Source organism: Danio rerio, chromosome 8 (genome assembly GCF_049306965.1).
Source record: "Danio rerio strain Tuebingen ecotype United States chromosome 8, GRCz12tu, whole genome shotgun sequence".
Lineage (NCBI taxonomy): Eukaryota > Metazoa > Chordata > Actinopteri > Cypriniformes > Danionidae > Danio > Danio rerio.
This window is the reverse complement of record NC_133183.1, coordinates 60710639-60732108: the sequence shown is the minus strand read 5'-3', so window position 1 is coordinate 60732108 and position 21470 is coordinate 60710639. Positions and strand designations below refer to the sequence as shown.

The 21470-nt window shown below is 37.9% G+C and overlaps 1 protein-coding gene across 3 annotated transcripts in view; it reads left to right on the top strand.

Annotated features, from left to right (window-relative positions):
• The window catches only part of prkg1l (protein kinase cGMP-dependent 1, like), a 50618-nt gene that overhangs the window by 20639 nt on the left and 8509 nt on the right, over positions 1-21470 (top strand). Inside the window, exons 6-18 of one of the 3 annotated variants that reach the window (XR_012384798.1) lie at positions 2295-2400; positions 5320-5383; positions 5720-5797; positions 7136-7230; positions 7726-7791; positions 7924-7992; positions 9474-9570; positions 11040-11174; positions 11774-11863; positions 15029-15170; positions 15693-15856; positions 18801-18923; positions 21250-21309. Coding sequence is in view for 2 of the 3 variants with exons in the window: in XM_017357546.4 (XP_017213035.2) it covers positions 2295-2400; positions 5320-5383; positions 5720-5797; positions 7136-7230; positions 7726-7791; positions 7924-7992; positions 9474-9570; positions 11040-11179; positions 11774-11863; positions 15029-15170; positions 15693-15856; positions 18801-18923; positions 21250-21309 (1294 nt within the window). In the remaining variant the exon portion in view is untranslated. Of the gene's footprint in view, positions 1-2294; positions 2401-5319; positions 5384-5719; positions 5798-7135; positions 7231-7725; positions 7792-7923; positions 7993-9473; positions 9571-11039; positions 11180-11773; positions 11864-15028; positions 15171-15692; positions 15857-18800; positions 18924-21249; positions 21310-21470 lie in introns of all 3 variants that reach the window. The other 2 variants (XM_017357546.4, XM_073911246.1) reach the window with 2 other exon arrangements.

Genomic DNA, 21470 nt, shown 5'->3' with positions numbered 1-21470 from the left:
GCTTGACACAGAAAGGAAATTTTTCTTCAACACTGGATTTAGGACAACAATTACAAACATACAACAACGACACAATAACACTTATCAACACAACAACATAAGTTAAAAGTTTAAAAACCAAATTAGCCCCATGCACAACACTGCAAATCATACTTGGTAACCACCTCATTCACTACAAACATTGATCCGGTTTAGAACAACAACTGCCATTGGGATAAATGACTTTTTATAGGCATTTCTTCGTGCTTTAGGAATTCTAAACCTGCGTCCTGATGGTAGCAATTCAAATGCTGAGTGAAGCATTTTATCCTACAGCAAAAGTATCTATTTCAAGGTTTGGGATAGGGATTCACTTGTGTTTTGTTATTATTCCACACACTTGCAAACTTAACAGATTATGTATAGTGTTTGACTTAGTCCCTTTATTAATAAGCGGTCTCCACAGCGGAATGAACCGCCAACTTATCCAGCATATGTTTTACATAGCGGAAGCCCTTCCAGCTGCAACCCATCACTGAGGAAACATCCATACACACTCAATCACACACTTATACACTATGGTCACTTTAGCTTACTTAATTCACCTATCGCGCAAGTGTTTGGACTCACGCTAGCACTGGGAGAACATGCAAACTCCACACAGAAATGCCAACTCAGCCGAGGCTCGAACCAGCGACTTTCTTGCTGTGAGGCCCCTTAAATGTTTTTATTGTATTTTTATTTTATGTTATGTTGGTTTTCCTCATCAAAGTAAAAATTTTTATTGGGTTGTTTACATACTGTAACACTATTGTTATTCAGTCGAATTGCACTGACTCAGAAATTGCTGGAAAAAAGACATCAACAGAAAGCTTATTTTGCTCCTCAAGGACATTGATAATGTTGCAAATATTTGATATAATAAATGCAGTGAGAAGCTTTCTATTCATCACAGAATCCTGAAAAATGTGCCACAGTTTTCTTAAAATTAAAAAGCGGAACAAAATCTTATTACACATATGATAAGAGCCATTATTACTGCTTGAATGCAAATAATTTTAGGTTATAATAATAAAGCATATTAATATAATAGAATATTTTAGGATTAATGCATTAGTGAAAATTGGAATTAATTAATCAATTCATTCATTTATTAATTGATTAATTAATTCATTTATTTATTTATTTAAGTAAACTATTTTTTATTAACTTTACAAACAAAAAGTGGTTTTAATTTAATGTATTGCAGACTCATTTATTGATAATGCATAAATGCTAATGCAATAAAATTTGATTAATTGGCTTTTTATTTTATTTATTTATTTATTTATTTATTTATGTTTTTGGTTATTTGTTTTATTTATTTGTGATTTTATTTATTGGTGATTTTATTTATTTATTTATATATTTATTTATTTATTTATTTATTTATTTATGTTTTTATTTATTTATTTTGTTTATGTAGTTTGTTTTATTTTTTTGTGATTTTATTTATTTATGTTTTTGTTTGTTTAGTTTGTTTTATTTATTTGTGATTTTATTTATTTATTTTGTTTTTTTAGTTTATTTTATTTATTTGTGATTTCATGTATTTATTTATCTATTTATTTATTTATTTATTTTTTTGTTTGTTTGTTTTGTTTATTTAGTTTGTTTTATTTATTAGTCATTTTACTTATTTATTTATTTATTTATTTATTTATTCATTTATTTATTTATTTATGTTTTTGTTAATTTGTTTTGTTTGTTTAGTTTGTTTTACTTATTTGTCATTTTATTTATTTATTTATTTATTTATTTATTTATGTTTTTTGTTCATTTGTTTTGTTAATTTAGTTTATTTTATTTAATTGTCATTTTATTTAATTCTTTATTTATTTATTTATTTATTTATTTATTTATTTATTTATTTGTTTGTTTGTTTGTTTATAAAAAACGTTCCGTCCAACTTCATTTTTATTTTTCGTCATCTATTATTTTCCTCTTTTAATGTTTATTTATTTACCAATTTGTCACCCGATTAGTTTGTGCAGTGAACCATTTCCTTTCAGTGTAAATCTCATCGGTTAATGCTGGTCTGTTGTTTTCCTACAGGTATACACGCTTGTTTGTCTTTTACAGGTTGCACCGTCCATATCAATTTCTCTCCCTGCTTTTATATGTCTATTTACTCAAGCCAAACTCTCTCTTTCTCCAACTCCTTTGATCATCCTCCTTCACATCCACGAGAGAGAGAAAAACACCATAACAAAGAGTGGTCTGTTGACAGAAGGTTGTGTATTGAGTGTGAATGTGCTGTGTGTGTTTGTGTGCAGCTCTGGCGAACAGCAGGCTGTGGGTGATGGAGGCTCAGGTTTTCCAGAAACTCATGCAGAAGAGCAGCGTCATCACCATCACTCAGTCTCTGCAACTCCTGCGCAGGTTACTCATCTGCACTTTAGCGAAAAGACACTTTAAAGGGGACCTATTATGCAAAAATCACTTTTATAAGGGGTTTAAACACAGTTGTGTCGTAGGAGTGTGTGAAGATAACCAGCTACTAATTGTACAAATGTATTAATTTAATTTCTTATAATTACACATGATGAAAAAAGTCTGCAGAAACACTTTGATTGACATTCTCCAGATGTACGTGTCATCAGAGGGGAAAGCCCCGCCCACTAGTGACCATCTTTCTCTCATTAGCATAGGACGTCAGTCTTTTTTTTTTAAATCTGCCACTAAGGGGCTAATAAACACCTTAAAATGGTGTTTAAAAAATTAAAAACTGCTTTTATTCTAGCCAAAATAAAACAAATAAGTCTTTCTCCAGAAGAAAAAAAATATTATCAGACATACTGTGAAAATTTCTTTGCTCTGTTAAACATCATTTGGAAAATATTAAAAAAAAGAAAAAAAAAATCAAAGGGGGGCTAATAATGCTGACTTCAACTTTATATCTAATGGAAATATATAACCTATATAATCCCGCACTGAACTAACCTATTTAAAGAGTGATCTAGTTTATTGAGCAGACTATTAAGAGACCACATGATTTGTAGCTATTTTTTCTTGTGCTTCAAGTCAAACACAGTATTTGATCACCATGGTGTTTTTATAAAACTGAACTGCTGAGCTGGATATGTGCAGATCCGGTGTGACCCTTATAGAGAATAAAGTTCATGTCAGAACCTTAAACATGATGAGAGGGATCAAACCAGCATTTCAGGATAAATGTCAAAGTGCATGCAGCTCTGAACAGAAAGTAGAGACAGGAACAAATTCAGACGGATGAAAACATGATGAAGAAAGTCAAAATGGCTAAGTCATAATGACTGTTTTATTAAAAACAAACTAAAGGTTCAATTTATCAAATACAAGGTGTGTGCTGTTAATTACATCAATAAATATACTTTTCTTAAATACATTCATATAAATCGTCTAGTGTCTAGTGTTTTTCAGAATCTGAAGGATATAAACTCACCATTGTGACATTTCTGAATTGCTAAATGTTATCTAACCCCAAACAGCACATTATTATTATTTTTTTATTGTTTTTTTTGTATTATTATTATTACTATTGTTATTACTATTATTTCTATTATTATTATTATTGTTATTATTATTTTTATTATTGTTATTATTAGTATTACTATTGTTATTATTATTTCTATTATTATTATTATTATTATTATTATTACAATTATTATTTTTTATTGTTATTAGTATTACTATTGTTATTATTATTATTTCTATTATTATTATTATTATTATTAATATTTATATTATTATTATTATTTTTATTATTATTATCATCATCATCATCATTATTATTATTATTACTATTATTATTATTGTTGTTATTATTATTATTGTTATTACTATTGTTATTATCATTATTTCTATTATTATTATTACTATTATTATTTTTTATTATTGTTATGGTTAGTATTACTATTGTTATTATTATTATTTCTATTATTATTATTATTACTATTGTTATTATTATTATTTCTATTATTATTATTATTATTATTACTATTATTATTTTTATTATTGTTATTATTAGTATTACCATTTTTATTATTATTATTATTTATATTATTATTATTACTATTATTATTATTGCTATTATTATTGTTATTATTATTATTGTTACTATTGTTATTGTTGTTGTTATTATTATTTTTTAATTACTATTATTATTGTTATTATTATTGTTATTATTATTATTACTATTATTATTATTGCTATTATTATTACTATAGCTGTTATTATTATTATTATTATTATTATTATTATTATTATTATTATTATTATTATTATTATTATTCATTTTCCTTTAGCTTATTTCCTTAATTCATCAGGGGTTCACAGAGAAATGAACCGCCAACTTATCCATCATATGTTTTACATATAGCGGATGCCCTTCCAGCTGCAACCCATCACTGCGAAACATCCATTCACTCTCACATACACACATACACTACGGCCAATTCAGCTTATTCATTTTACCTTAAGCACATGTGTTTGAACTGTGGGGGAAACCGGAGCAAGGTGCTCTGGAGAACATGCAAACTCTCACTCACACAGAAATGCCAATTGACCCAGCCGGGACTCGAACCAGCGACCTTCTTGCTTTGAGGTGTCATTAATAACCACTGAGCCACCGTGTTGCCCCATTATTGTTAATATATATTCATTTATTCATTTTCTTTTCGACTTTGTCCCTTTATAAATCAAGGGTTGCCACAGCAGAATGAACTGTCAACTTATCCAGCATATGTTTTACCCCCTTCCAGCTGCAATCACTGGGAAATCGTGAGATATACATTCCTAACTATTTGAACAAAGTCAGAATTGTGACTAAAGTGGCAGAAACGGGCTTCTATACTTACATATTTTTTGATTAACAATCTTTATGTGTTGTTTAAAGGGACAGTTCACCCTAAAATTAATTTATTTTCACTATTTACATGGTTCCAAACCTTCATGAGTTTATTTCTTCTGTTGATCACAAATGAAGATATTTTGAAGAAAGCTGAACGCATTGACTTCCATAGTAGAGAAAACAAATACTTTGGTATAAGTCAATGATTACAGATTTGTAACATTCTTCAACACATCTTATATTGGGTGTCTTCAAATTATCTATTTTAACAGAAGAAAGACAGCTTGAAACAAGTAAAGGCTGAGTAAATAATGGCAATTTTTATTTTTAGGTTAAACATCCCCTTAATTACCTTTCTAATGGCAGCTAATATGTAAGCAATGAGTCTTTCTGATGTGTGTGTGTGTGTGTGTGTGTGTGTGTGTGTGTGTGTGTGTGTGTGTGTGTGTGTGTGTGTGTGTGTGTCGCAGTGTCCCTCAGCTCTGTGTGTTTTCTGACGACGTCCTCATCCGATTGGCTGATGCTCTGGAGGAGGTGTGCATTACTGTCATATTTCACTGCAGATTTTAATGACACTTTTTATTCAAGCGCTGACAGCTCTGGTCTGATGTCCTTTGTCCAAATACACATTTTAGTCAGTTTGCAACATCACTGAAGAAAAACATTCATTGGATTCACTAAATTATTTTAAAGTTAAGTGGTTGCAAACAATTTATGTGGGCTGAATTTAAACAAACCAGTAAGTTGAACATTACTTAAATGAATTTGTTTGTTTGTATCCAGCTCTTATGAATCGTTTGCAATCACTTACATTACAAAATTGAGTAAATGCGATGAGTAATGAGTGTCCACATGCATGTTCCTCTTCAGGTTCACTACAGCGATGGTGATTACATCATTCAGGATGGTAGTCCAGCAGATAAACTCTTCATTCTGAGTCAAGGCCAGGTGAGACTAACACTACTCATCTCTCCGTGACTCTCTGTCTTTCTGTTTATTTGTCCATCTATTTATCTAGTGATTGTAAATCTTTAGGTATGCATTAAGCAATCCTTACATCCATATGTCCGTCCATCTTTCCATCCATCGATCTGTTTATCTGACCTTTTGTCCATCCATCTATCCATTCATCCATCCCTCTGTTTTTCCATCCATCCATCCATCCATCCATCCATCCATCCATCCATCCATCCATCCATCCATCCATCCATCCATCCATCCATCCATCCATCCATCCATCTATCTATCTATCTATCTATCTATCTATCTATCTATCTATCTATCTATCTATCTATCTATCTATCTATCTATCTATCTATCTATCTATCTATCTATCCATCTGTTTGCCCATCCATCCATCCATCCATCCATCCATCCATCCCTCTGTTTGTCCTTCCATCCATCCCTCTGTTTTTCCATCCATCCATCCATCCATCCATCCATCCATCCATCCATCCATCCATTCAATTGTTTGCCCATCCATCCATCCATCCATCCATCCATCCATCCATCATCCATCCATCCATCCATCCATCCATCCATCCATCCATCCATCCATCTGTTTGCCCATCCATCCATCCATCCATCCATCTGTTTGTCCATACATCCATCCATCCATCTGTTTGCCCAGCCATCCATCTGTTTGTCTGTGTCTGTGTCTTTTTCATTCATCCATCCATCCCTCTGTCCATCTGAGCTTTTGTCCATCCATCCATCCATCTATCCATCCATCCATCCATCCATCCATCCATCCATCCATCCATCCATCCAACTGTTTTTCTGTGTCTGCGTCTTTTTCATTCATCCATCTACCATCCATCCATCCATCAATCTGACCTCTTGTTCATCCATCCATCCATCCATCCATCCATCCATCCATCCATCTGTCCATCTGACCTCATGTCCATCCATCTATCCATCCATCCATCCATCCATCCATCCATCCGTCTGTCTGTCTGTTTGTCTATCCATTCAATCTTTAGGTATCCATTTACCTATCCTTACATCTATCTATCCATCAATCTTTCCATTTATCTGTCCGTCCATCTTTTCATCTGTCTTGACTTCCCGTCTCTCCGTCTACCTACCTACATATATGTCTGTCTGTATATATATATATATATATAATATCTATCCATCCATCCATCCATCCACCTATTCGTCTGTCTGTCCATCAAAAAGAAAAATGATGCTATTAAGCATCTAATAAAATAAAATTACAAATACGAATATAAATAAATCCTTACATCAATATATAATTACAGCACGCGCATGTTTTGATCACAGGTGAAAGTGTTGGAGAAGCAGTGTGTCGGTGAGGACAGTGTGATGGTGTGTGTTCTCACCAGAGGAGATAGCTTTGGAGAAAGCGCTTCACAAGGGTAAGAATCAGCCTCGCCAAAAGGGGGAGACATACATCACAGATCATCACCCATCCTGATCTAACACAAGACCTGGGATTACATTATGTTTGTCAATGACTTGCCTAATTACCATAACTTAACCAAATTAACCTAGTTCAGCCTTTAAATGTCACTTTAAGCTGAATACTAGTATCTTGAAAAATATATAGTCAAATATTATGTGCTGTCATCATGGCAAAGATAAAATAAATCAGTTATTAGAAATGAGTTATTAAAACTATTATGTTTAGAAAATAATCTTTGCGTTACACGGAATAAAATATATAGGAGAGCTCATAACTCTGACTTCAACTGTATATAATGTATTGCTGGAGTTGTACAGTTGTTATAAGCAATTCAGAAGCTCTAAAGAGTCACATTAAATGTTCTGTGGCTTCACCGGGAGTCATTGTAATTCAAGTCAGAAGGCATCATGTAACATTAAGATCTCAGCGCTGTTCCTGTGCTCTTCAGAGACGACGTGAGGTCGATCAGTGTTCTTGCCGCAGGCGATGTGACATGTCTGCTCATAGACAGAGAGTAAGTGTGAGGCGTAAACCAACACTCATCATATATGGAAACAGTATAGTGGGCGAAAAGAATACAAATCATAACTAATTCAAACCCACGCTGTAAAGCTGACCTTGACCATATTCCACCGTCTATATCCAGGGTTTTCAGAAAAGTAACTGAAGGCTTGGACAACGGCAGAAAAAATCCTAGCAACAAGACCAGATCCAAGTAAGTCCTGTCGATGTATTGAACTCTGCAAAAAAATATTCGTAAATCGTCAGTTTTTCGTATTTTGAGATCCTTTAAAGGGAGGCACGGTGGCTCAGTGGTTAGCACTGTTGCTTCACAGCAATAAAGTCACCAGTTTAAGCCCCCGCTGGGTCAGTTGGCATTTCTGTGTGGAGTTTGCATGTTCTCCCCATGTTGGTGTGGGTTTCCAGGTGCTCCGGTTTCCCTCACAGTCCAAACACATGCGCTATAGGGGAATCAGATGAACTTAATTAACTATGAGAGTGTATGGGTGTTTCCCAGTACTGGTTTGTGGCTGGAAGGCCATCCGCTGCATAAAACATATGCTGGAATAGTTGTCAGTTCATTCCACTGTGGCAACCCCTGATATATAAAAGAAAATGAATGAATGAATGTTTTTATTTACTTTATTGATGCTTTTGAATTGCATTATGAGACCTTAATCTTTTTTTCAACAACTTTTTATTTTGTAATGTATTTAATTGCCATGAAGGTGTCAGAAAGTTTAACTTGGTGCTATAAAATCAATCTGCTGCATCTGACACTATTGCTGTGTTGTTAATTTAACACCAATTCTATGAAAAAAATTATAATTTAGAGGCTGATAACTTTTTTATTAGCATGTTGTTGTTTTTTTTGTACCTATTAACTACCATTTTTATCTTCTGTGGGTTATAGAGTAAATATGGTAATTCTAATAGTTTAAAAAAAATTCATTTGACTTTTGTAAATAACCAAGGGACCCTCTGTCATTGTCTTGCGACCCCCACTTCGGGAACCACAGGTATATTACGCTACAAAAACCTCGTAACATTTTCTGTGATTTTATGAACATATTTTTCTCTATATATGATTTCTTAAACATTATGTCATTTCATACTATTAAAATGTCACTTTATTAAACTGCAAAGTTGAAATTTGAACATCAAAAGTGGACAGAGCAGATATCAAGCTCCCATAATGCAATTTACAACCGTAAATAAAAGTAAAACATTCTTTCGTTCATTTTATTTTCAGCTTTGTCCCTTTATTAATCCAGGGTCGCCACAGCGGAATGAACCACCAACTTATCCAGCATATGTTTTATGCAGCGGATGCACTTCCAGCTGCAACCCATCACTGGGAAACACACACACTCATTCACACACATACACTACGGACAATTCTAGCCTACCCAATTCACCTGTACCACATGTCTTTGGACTTGTGGGGGAAACCCACGCCAGCACGGGGAGAACATGCAAACTCTACACAGAAATGCCAACTGACCCAGCTAAGGCTCGAACCAGCGACCTTCTTGCTGTGAGGCGACAGCACTACCTACTGCACCACCGCGTCGCCTAAGAGGACAACACAAAATCCTGTCAATTTACAGATATTTGTTTACATATGAAAACAAATGAAATGTTACTGTTGTGATGGTTAATAAATGTAAGATTTATTTCTTTTTTAATAAACAGGGCAGATGAAGATGGGATTGCCTTTGGTGAATTGTCTCTTAGCAGTTTTCAGGTGCTGTGTAATCTGGGCGAAGGACAGTATGGACACACTCAGCTCGTGAGTTTAAAGTGTATCATAAACTAGCTCGTATCGTAAACGAAACGTATCATGAACTAGCTCGTGCTTTTATTTTTACGACGCTGCTGCATGTTTCATTTAAAATATGTGCCCTGGACTAAATTTCTGAGAACTGCCAAATTTGTACCCTGGACTTTGTTTTCTTGCAATTTTCACAAAATCCACCAGAGGGGGCTGCATACATTTATACAGGAAAACACAAAGCCCAGGATAATAAGAGTACTTTAGAATTAAATGATTGCAGTTTTTGTTTACATTTAACTTAAAGGGCACCTGTTTTACCCTCTTTTCAAGATTTAAGTTTTTTGTGTCTCCAGAATGTGTCTGTAAAGTTCAACTCAAAACACACATCAGATTATTAATTATACCCTTCAGAATATTGTAATTTACTGCTTTGAACATAGTGTAGATGTTTTTGTTGCCTGTGCCTTTAATGCTGGTTCTCCTCGCCCACCGTTCCCACATGCCTGTCAGTGTGTCCCCGTCAAATAAACAGCACAGTGACAGACATGAAGGAAGCAGATCTCTTGTAGAGTTTGTGAGAAACACTACAGTAAAAACTTCCCCAATGATTATTTGATGTATTTGTTACGTCACGTTGCGGTCGGCCTTTAAATGGGAGGGGTTCGGAGCCTATTTTAATGTCAGGAAATTTAAAAAAAAAGAGACTTATTGTGTTTCTATTAGAGGTCTGCATTAGTGGCCGACCCGAACAGATTTCTGCGGCGCGGGAATAAATTTCCGAATAAAGCGCGGGAGCGTTCGGTAACGGGTTTAATTTGGGATGGGAGCGGGCCGTCTAGCAATATTGCTCCCGACTCCCGAGCGAGCACGCGTATGTATGTGTGTAAATGAAATAGTGCGATGCTGTGTTTAGCTTGTTTGTTGCTGTGTGTGTGTATGTGTGTGTGTGCGCACCTGCGATTGAGAGGTGTGTGTGTGTGTGCGCGCGAATGAGAGAGAGAGAGCTTTGCCTGTGTGTGTGCTTGGTGCTTATGTGTGTGTTAGTGCTAGCGCGTGCGAATGATAGAGAGAGAGCTTTGCCTGTGTGTGTGTGCTTGGTGCTTATGTGTGTGTGTGTTTATACAGACAGCTTGTTATAGGCTGTCTGGACTCTGTATAGCTGGGTGGTTTTCGGTTTTGTTCTCCCCCCGCTCCTTAGCGGGATCGGGCGCAGCGGGTAGAAAACGGGGCAGGGCGGGGCGGGCAGCGGGACAACAAATGCTGAATGTAAGCGGGAGCGGTCGGGTTCGGGCTAAAACCTGGCGGGTGCGGGCGGGAGCGGGATTCAAAATTTAGTCCCGCGCAGATCTCTAGTTTCTATCACTCCAATATGACCGTGGACACACTATACCTACACACAGTTCTGTCCAAACAGCTTACAAAAGATGATTTTCATCATAGGTGCCCTTTAAAATTGTTATCACCATGTTTTTTTTTTGTCAAAGGTCCATTTAAAGAGTGACTCAAGCTCTAAGTTTGCATTAAAGAGCATAAGAAAGCAGGCCATACAGAGCCCAGGCCAAAGAGAGAGGGTGATCGCAGAGAAACACATCCTGATGGATCTGCAATGTCCGTTCATAGTAAGGTCAGAACTTACACTATAGGGTCCACAGTGTTTTATTAAATGTTTGAAATGCACATTTTGTATTCGATGTTTGACATAATCTCAACCGAAACGCGAAGAGAGGGTGGGACATTGGGTAGCTCCTCCCCCTTTGCAAAACAGCGAATAGCTTTTTGTTTTATCACAGCTCTGCAAGTGAGAGTGGTTAAGCTCAAACACATGAAATGACAAGTGTCCTAAAGGGGGCGGGGCATGTCAGACACTAGAGAGCATTTGATTGGTCAGAGAATTGATGAGAAGCTGAAGTATAAGATGATGTGAATGAACGGCTGATCCATTTAGGCGGAAGTGAGTATCTGCAAGCTTTAAATGTTTAAATCAATTTTACTAACGCTTATTAATGTAGAGTTAATGCTTAACAGATAATGAATTCACTATTTGCTAATGCTTATTAAATGATTTATAGTGTGTAGTTATTATAAAGTGTTACCCAACATTCAGATTATACATGTACATTATTTCTACTGCATATGAGCCTGTTAGGCTTATAAGCCTGAAATCTTGTGATGAAATTTCGAATTATTTACTCTTTTTTTTTTTCTCTCTCTCTCTCAGGTTGCATTGTACCTTTAAAGATGCTCATTGTCTGTATCTGCTGATGGAGGCTTGTGAAGGTGGAGATCTGTGGATTTTACTGAGAGAGAGGTACATGATTAAAATATATCCATTCTCCCGAACCTGTGTCTTTTATGGAACGAAATCAATGCCAAAAGTATTGAAATAAAAAGCTTGAATAGCACTAAAGGTGGCATGATGGCTCAGTGATTAGCACTGTCACCATAAGCAAGAAGATCACTGATTCGAGTCCTGGCTGGGCCAGTTGGCATTTCTGTGTGGAGTTTGCATGTTCCCCCCGTGTTGGTGTGGTTTTCCTCTGGATGCTCCAGTATCCCCAACTGTCCAAAAATATGTGCTATAGGTGAATTGGTTTTCCAGTACTGGGTTGTGGCTGGAAGGGCACCCACTGCGTAAAACAGGGGTCACCAACCCTGTTCCTGGAGAGCTGCCTTCCTGCAGAATTCAGTCCCAACTCTGATCAAACACACCTGAACCAATTAATAGTACCTAAAGCAGCACTTGATAATTACAAACAGGTGTGTTTGGTCAGGGTTGCAACTGAAATGTGCTGGAAGGTAGCTCTCCAGGAACAGGGTTGGTGACCCCTGGCATAAAACATATGCCAAAATAGTTGGTGGTTCATTCCACTGTGGCGTAATTGTAATTGTAAATTAGCAGTTTTCTGTATTTTGTGATTCATGTTTCATTTCATTATTTCCTCCATTCATTTCTGCTTTGGAATCACATAATAGGACCTTGATCTTTCTTCTGACAACTTTTAATCTTAACAATTTGGAAAAAGTGACTCTTATTGACATTTATAATAGTTAATAAATTAAAGGGTCACGAAACACCAAAACACATGTTTTGAGCTGTTGACAGTCCCACACTGCTAAAAATACTATAAGGACACATTTATCTCACTAAAAGGTTAAAATTGGTTGTTTTTGCGTTATTTCAAGCAAATTCGTACTTCCGGTTTGAAACAATTTTTTGAAGCTGCGTCACAGCCATGAGATCTTAGCGTGTATTCCAGCATGTAGACTGGACGTCTGTACCTGGGAGTACCGTATTACGTCTCTGAGTGTGTTGCATTCATTCATGAGTATAGCTTGGTTCAAACCAATCAGCACGCTCTCCATTATGTATGCGCTGCAACTTCATTAATATGCATGCTAGCTTCGAGACTGTACCTGAAACAGTGTTCAGACGGCAGAGAGACGACACACGTGCCAAAAGAAGTGGGAAAAGAATTAGAACTGTTTGGAGCCACGGGTCGTCAGTGTTGCTTTTATAATGTGCTGCAGTAAAGGTTTTGTTTTCATTTTCTCTCTATGAGAGTGCTGCGGGACTCACGTGTAAATCCGTGCACGCAACGTGCGGCAGAAATACGTTTGTTTGGAACATTTTTTACTCGAGAGCTTTTCTCATCTGGAAATGGACTTTAATGGACTTTAAAAAAGACGTTGATTGTCCTGTCTCTACAGATTTGGTAAGTGTGTGCGATCAGTGCCCTTTCTTTGTTCAACCAGATGGCAAAGTTATAGTTCGTATGGTCAACAGTACTCTTTCAGTGTTTAAAGACAGACCTAAGTCAAAATGATTTCTAAGTTACTTAGTTTACGTTGACATCACTACAATATTATGGACTGAAAGATCTGCTGTAAATGCTGCTCTCAGTGTATAAACACGTAAACACCGTAAGCACACTATTTCTGACCGTTGCGTTTAATGTTCGCTGCATTTTGTGACAGGATTGTCACAAACAAGGCCAGGGGCGCAACTGCACATTTACTACTGGGTATGCGGCTTCAACTTTTACGCGCCCCCCCTTCAATCCAACTATATTTTATAACAGGCAAGTGATAAAATGTGGAAAATATTTCCATCAATAAATTAAAGATATTTTTTCATAAAGATATCAATATGCTTCAAAAAATACAGTTTCGCATTTCTGAACACAACTGAAATAGTATGAAGTAGTAAAAGGTATAATTACATTAAGCATGTTAGGTCGCAAAGAAATGCATCTCATACCACCCCAAATTTCTTCTCAATTTAATTTTCCCTCACTAAATGATTATAGCACCTTGACTAGCCTTGCTTTTGGACTTTTTGTACTACATTTGTCAAAACAAAATGATAGACATGGGAGTCCTAAAGGGCAAAAGAACATTGCAATTACTTCTCACATGCATACTGAGAAGTGTAAGGTCTGTCTCTGCAAGAACAATTGACTGAATCTGCTAAAAGTTAAATAAAAAAGACTGTCAAATGTTTAGTGTAAAAAAAAAAAAAAAAAACCAGAAACAAACAAATGTTCTGTTTAATTGAAATGTTATAACTTTGTTTGTAGCTAAAATTAAAATAGTTTTGAGATAAGAAGTTACCAAAAGGCCTGATGAATCAATATGATACATAATAAATTCATAAAAACATGTATATGGTATGAAAAATGGGGGTGGGGGGGTGTTGGGTGAAATGATTTTTTTAATTTAATAAAATACAATATTATACGCGTATAAAATGCTAAATAAACATTTTTAACAAATATATATATATATATATATATATATATATATATATATATATATATATATATATATATATATATATATATTATTTAAAACTTTTAATATGGATAATTTCAAAAATAGTTTTGGCACAATGGCGCCCCCCATGTGTGGCGCCCCTATGCGCCGCATATACTGCATACCCCCTTTTTGCGCCACTGAACAAGGCTATCTGACCTACCGAGTGCATCTGAATTACAGAGAAATGCAGAGTTTTTTTCTCTTGTACCGTCATTAAACACACTGTGTTTCTCCCCTGCATCTGTGTGTGTGTGTTTGTTTTTCCTCGGCCCTCAGCGCGTGCCCAAATGGCAACTCCCATTTTTATTCAAACCCTTCTCATTTTCCCTCCCCGACACGCCCACCCAAACAGAACTAGACACACCCACTTGCCTGACTTTTTCCAAACTAGAGGTGTGAAAACACCCTGCTGAAACGGGGGGTTTCATGACCCTTTAAAGCCACTTTGCCAAACTGCAGAGTTGAATTTTCAACATCAAAAGTCGACAGAGCAGAGATCAGCATCCTACAATGCAATTCACAACCGTAAATAAACGCAAAACACAAAATACGTAAACTGTTCATTAACAGATATTTTGTACAGTGGCGTTCTATAGTGAATGTATCATGTTATGAATGAATCTAAAATGACTGATTAACATGTGATTGAATGTTTCAGGGGGTCACTGGAAGAAGATGCGGTTCGCTTTTACGCTGCATGTGTGCTGGAAGCTCTTATTGCACTTCACCACAAAGGCATCGTTCACAGAGACCTGAAACCTGAGAATGTGCTTCTGGACCAGCGCGGATATGCCAAACTGGTGCTGAATATATACAGGAATTACACTATAGCCACTTAAATGTGATGACTGGGCAATTTTAAAGGGACAGTCGCACAAAATGAAAATGACTTCTTCAGTTAAAGCCAAAGAAAGCTGACAAAGCAATAAGGTTGCAGGTTCAAGTCCCTGGGCCAGTTGGCATTTCTGTGTGGAGTTTGCATGTTCTCACCGTGTTGGCGTGGGTTTCCTCCGGGTTTTCCCCACAGTCCAAAGACATGCACTATAGTTGAATTGAATAAACTAAATTGGCCGTAGTGTATGAATGTGAAAGCGTATGAGTGTTTCCCAGTACTGGGTTGCAGCTGGAAGGGTATCCACTGCATAAAACATGCTGGAATAGTTGGCGGTTCATTCCGCTGTGGCGATAGACTAAGCTGAAGGAAAATAAATGAATGAATACCAAACAGCTGATGGTCCTAACTACGTACTTGTAAATAAGTTGAAAGCATCCGCTGTTTGGTAAACTCTTCAGCTTCGGTTGTGCTTGTTTTTCTCCATCAGACAGGGTTTGGTTGTGCTAAGAAGCTGGACTCTTTGCGCAGGGCCTGGTCTTTCTGTGGCTCTGTGGGTTTTCAGCCTCCGGAGGTCATTCTGCATCAAGGCCACAGTCTGTCTGCGGATCTCTGGGCTTTAGGGATGCTGCTGTATGAACTGCTCAATGGCAGGTGAGGGATTTTAGCATCATTCTAAGAAACGAAGCCCTATATAGATTTCTGGAGATCACAAATTATGTAAAACGAACTTTAAACGTCTTTAAAATGAACGCTACGTGGAGGTATAATGCTGTTACTTTTCATGCTCACCAGCTGACTGATTACCTTAGTGTGGACGGGTTTCCCGCTGTTACCAGTTTGCCCAGTTAGCTCACCGTTTTCGTCAGCGGAGTTGAGACAGAGAGGAGTTGACCATAATGACGGCGTTCGAGTCTGACTAAAAATGGTTCCAGAAAGCAGGCAAGACAAAAACAGAAGCCAAAAAATTAAATAAACAAGTAAATAACAGGTAAAATCTGAAAACGTGGTAAAAATCAGGAGGCTTTCTTTTTTCCGGATTGTTTTTGAAAATACTGTCGCTTGGGTTTAGGAAATAGCTAGACAGGTCAATTGGTGCTATAGAAAACACTATTGGTTGGGTTTAGGGAAGGAGGAGGATGGGTCAGTCGATCGGTCAGTCACTCGACAGCGGCCTCTGGTGGATTTACGCGAGAAGATCAGGCGCGAATGGCATTCACAAGAGAAATTTGAAATCTCAAAAAGCGTAGACAGCGACCTGGATTCGCGAAAACAAAAACTGCAAAAAAAAAAAACATAGCTCCGAGTCAGCTACTGAACAAACTGGTAACAACGGAAAAGCTGTCCACATTGAGGTAAGTGGTCAGCTGGTAAGCGACAAAAGGAAGTCATACCGCTCGTATTGTTTGTTTTAAAGACAAAATGCAGCCATACATGGCTCTGGCTACATAATTTGCGATCTCTAGAAACGTATATAGGGCTTCATTTTCAGAAGGCCTTTGTTTTCATTGGCATATGTAAAGAATAAATAGCCGTCAACATGACATAAGCAGTTGATAATATAGGAAACAGCAGAGAATTGTACCAAAGCATTTGCAACTTGTTCAAAGATTTTCCTCTGAAATCGTCCCCTATTAGTAGGCCCGCAAGGAACCTGCGCGCGCAGAATTCCGCAGATTTTCCACAGAATTCTGCAGAGTTCTTCAGTTTTTTAGCCTTTTATAAATTCTGTTTATTTACTTGAGTAAATGTGTAAATCGGAACTTATTCAGTTTTTATTCAGTAATTTATTACTTTTTATAAAAGTGTAAGTTATGATACTCCGCTGGATACTCCCAAAATAATTACGCAGAAATCCGCTGATTTATACCAAAATTCTCCGCACAAATAGCAAAAAACGTCCACAGATTTCGTCTGGCCCTGCCCATTAGTACATATCTAGACCAACATAGGATTTATTCAGTGTCTTATATCATAAATTCTCCAAGCAGCAGGTCAGTGCATTCATTGGCAGTAAGTCAGTCCATAAATGCAGCAGCTATACTACAGCTGTGTACTAAAGCTACATTTTCTCGATTTACCAGAAAGAATCAAATGTTTGGACAGTATTTCTAAGAGCTGTTTTATTTTTTTCCTCAAGGTGACATTTTTTTGGTTTGGTGTCCTTCATTGGTGTCCTAGAGACTCTAAGCCGACACATCAGGGTGTTTTTGTATCTTTAGTCTCGGCTGAAATCATTTACACAGTAATTCAAAAGACATGCTGTCAGTGAGCGCAGAGTGTAATTACTGACCCATCCTTCAGCATGCATACGCAAATTTCGAAGGATTTAACAGTAAACACTTGGGCGAGGCAGTGGCGCAGTAGGTAGTGCTGTTGCCTCACAGCAAGAAGGTCGCTGGGTTGCTGGTTCGAGCCTCGGCTCAGTTGACGTTTCTGTGTGGAGTTTGCATGTTCTCCCTGCCTTCGTGTGGGTTTCCTCTGGGTGCTCCGGTTTCCCCCACAGTCCAAAGACATGCGGTACAGGTGAATTGGGTAGGCTAAATTGTCCGTAGTGTATGAGTGTTTGTATGAATGTGTGTGTGGATGTTTCCCAGAGATGGGTTGCGGCTGGAAGGGCATCTGCTGCGTAAAAACTTGCTGGATAAGTTGGTGGTTCATTCCGCTGTGGCGACCCCGGATTAATAAAGGGACTAAGCCGACAAGAAAATGAATGAATAACAGTAAACACATTTTGAACTCAAAAAGCACTTGATCTCAAAAATCCGTCCCATTTAATTGAGGCCTGAATTCATATATTGACTTAAGTAAAAATATCTGTTTGAAGAAATTTCAAATTTCATTTAAGTTTGAAATATGACTAAATAAATCTATTCATTATATAAAATGATTGTGAAAATTATGTCTCTGATGTCTTTCCTAGTGATGGGTTGCGGCTGGAAGGGCATCCGCTGCGTAAAACATATGCTGGATAAGTTGGCGGTTCATTCCGCTGTGTCAACCCCAGATAATTAAAGGGACTAAGCCGAAAAGAAAATGTACGAATGAACGTCTTTGAAGTCCCTAGAGTGTATATGTAAAGTTTCAGCTCAAAACACCGCACTGATAATGTTTTAAAACTCTCTGAAACTGACCCTTTTAGGCTTTGATCCAAATTGTGGCCTTTTTGTTACTGTCACTTTAAATTCAAATAAGATTGTACTCTTTTCAGAAGAGGGCGGAGTTAAAGTGCCTATGTGTCAGCATAGTGGCAGATTCAAAAACAAGACTGATGTCCTATGCTAATGAGGGAGAGATGGTCACTAGTGGGCGGGGCTTTCCCCTTCTGATGACACGTACAAAGGAAGAATGTCAATTAAAGTGTTTCTGCAGACTGTTCTTATCATGTGTGATTATACAAAATAAAATGAATACATTTTTACCATTAGAAGCTGGATATATTCACATACTCTTACCACACAACTGTGTTTACACCCTTCATAAAAACGATTTTTGCATAATAGGTCCCCTTTAAGGCTTTTTTTTGCTCTTTTCTGAATATGTTTTTGAATGTTTGAGCAGAACACTACCTTCACCTTCTCTGTTTCGATCTTTCCAGCCCTCTGTTCTCTGACTCAGAGCACATGAAGGTTTATAGAGGAACTCTAAAGGGAACAGATGAGCTGGAGTTTCCCAAAACCATCAGCAGGACCGCAGCACATCTCATCAAGAGCCTCTGCAGGTACAAACAGACTGTTTCCTCGCACTCTCTCATTCCTGTAGGTAGACCAAATGAAAGATCTGCAATCCTCTCTCCAAAAGAAAACATTTACATTCAGTCATTTAGCAGATACTTTTGTCCTAAGCGAACTGAGAAGGCATTGATCGATTTAACAAGAAGAGACAATGCACACAATGCTAGTTATTCAAAGTAATTTGTTTGTGCTCGGAGAAATTCAGTGCTAGAGAAGGAGTCTTTTTTTAAGAAAGAGAAAGAAGGAGAGATAGAGAGAGAGAGAATGCACATCTATAGGTAGTTTTGGTAATATTCGCTGGGGCTCAGGTGTTCTCTGAAGAGATGGGTGTTTAGTTGGCGTTTGAAGGATACCAGTGTATCCACAGCCTGGGTGGGAATAGGTAGATCATTCCACCAGCAAGGAACATTGAATGAAAAAAGTTTTGGAAAGTGACGTATAGCCTTTCTGCGATGGCACCAAAAGGAGTAAGAGAAGTAAACATGCAAACAGAAAGAAAGACAGAAATTCAGTAGATAGACAGACAAACAGACAACAGACAGATATGTAGGTAGCTAGACGGACAGACAGACAGACAAGTAGGTGGGTAGGTAGACAGACAGATGGACGGATGGACGGACAGACAGACAGACAGACAGACAGACAGACAGACAGGTAGGTAGGTAGATGGACGGACGGAGAGACAGACAGACAGACAGACAGGTAGGTAGGTAGGTAGATGAATGGACAGATGGACAAACGGACAGACAGACAGGTAGGTAGGTAGACGGATGGACAGACAGACAGACAGAAAGACAGACAGGTAGGTAGGTAGGTAGGTAGACGGACAGACAGACGGACAGACAGACAGGTAGGTAGGTAGATGGACGAACAGACAGACAGCTAGACAGACAGGTAGATAGACAGACAGACAGACAGGTAGGTAGATAGACAGACGAACGGACGGACAGACAGACAGACAGGTAGGTAGGTAGACGGATGGACAGACAGACAGTAGACAGACAGACAGACAGGTAGGTAGGTAGACAGACGGACAGACAGACAGATAGACAGACAGGTAGATAAACAGACAGACAGACAGACAGGTAGGAAGATAGACAAACGGACGGACGGACAGACGGACGGACGGACGGACAGACAGACAGATGGATGGACGGATGGACAGACAGACAGACAGGTAGGTAGACAGATGGACGGACAGACAGACAGACAGACAGACAGACAGACAGGTAGGTAGAAAGACAGAAAGACAAACAGACAGACAGACAGACAGACAGACAGACAGACAGACAGACAGACAGATAGATAGATAGATAGATAGATAGATAGATAGATAGATAGATAGATAGATAGATAGATAGATAGATAGATAGATAGATAGATAGATAGATAGATAGATAGATAGATAGATAGATGGGAGCGTAAAAGAAAAGAGCAAAGGAGAGGAGAGGACATGGCTCTATTTTTAAGTGACAGGTAGATAGACAGACAGACAGACAGACAGGTAGGTAGATAGACAGACGAACGGACGGACAGACAGGTAGGTAGGTAGACGGATGGACAGACAGACAGACAGACAGACAGGTAGGTAGGTAGACAGATGGACAGACAGACAGATAGACAGACAGGTAGATAAACAGACAGACAGGTAGGAAGATAGACAAACGGACAGACGGACGGACGGACGGACAGACAGACAGATGGACAGACAGACAGACAGACAGGTAGGTAGGTAGGTAGACGGATGGACAGACAGACAGGTAGGTAGGTAGGTAGATAGGTAGGTAGGAGAAGGATGGACGGACGGACTGACAGACAGACAGGTAGGTAGGTAGACGGACGGAAAGACAGACAGATAGACAGACAGGTAGATAAACAGACAGACAGATAGACAGACAGAAAGACAGACAGGTAGGAAGATAGACAGACGGACGGATAGACAGACAGACAGACAGATGGACAGACAGACAGACAGACAGACAGGTAGGTAGACAGATGGACGGACAGACAGACAGACAGACAGACAGACAGACAGACAGACAGACAGACAGGTAGGTAGAAAGACAGAAAGACAAACAGACAGACAGACAGACAGACAGACAGACAGACAGACAGACAGACAGATAGATAGATAGATAGATAGATAGATAGATAGATAGATAGATAGATAGATAGATAGATAGATAGATAGATAGATAGATAGATAGATAGATAGATAGATAGATAGATAGATAGATAGATAGTATCGGTGCTCTACTTTTTCACTGGGGTTTGTACATCTCCATCTGTTCTCATCTGTCCTCCTGTTTCCAGGCTGAAGCCCACAGAGAGACTGGGCCAGAGGAACGGGGTCAAGGACGTCTGCAGACACATGTAAGACCCGCTCCTCAGTTAATAGATTTGTTCAGAAGGAGGAGAAAGGGATTGCTGGGGAGGGGACGGATTTGGGAGATTAGATGGGAGCGGAAAAGAAAAGAGCAAAGGAGAGGAGAGGACATGGCTCTGTTTTTAAGTGCCGGCATATTTTCGGGGAC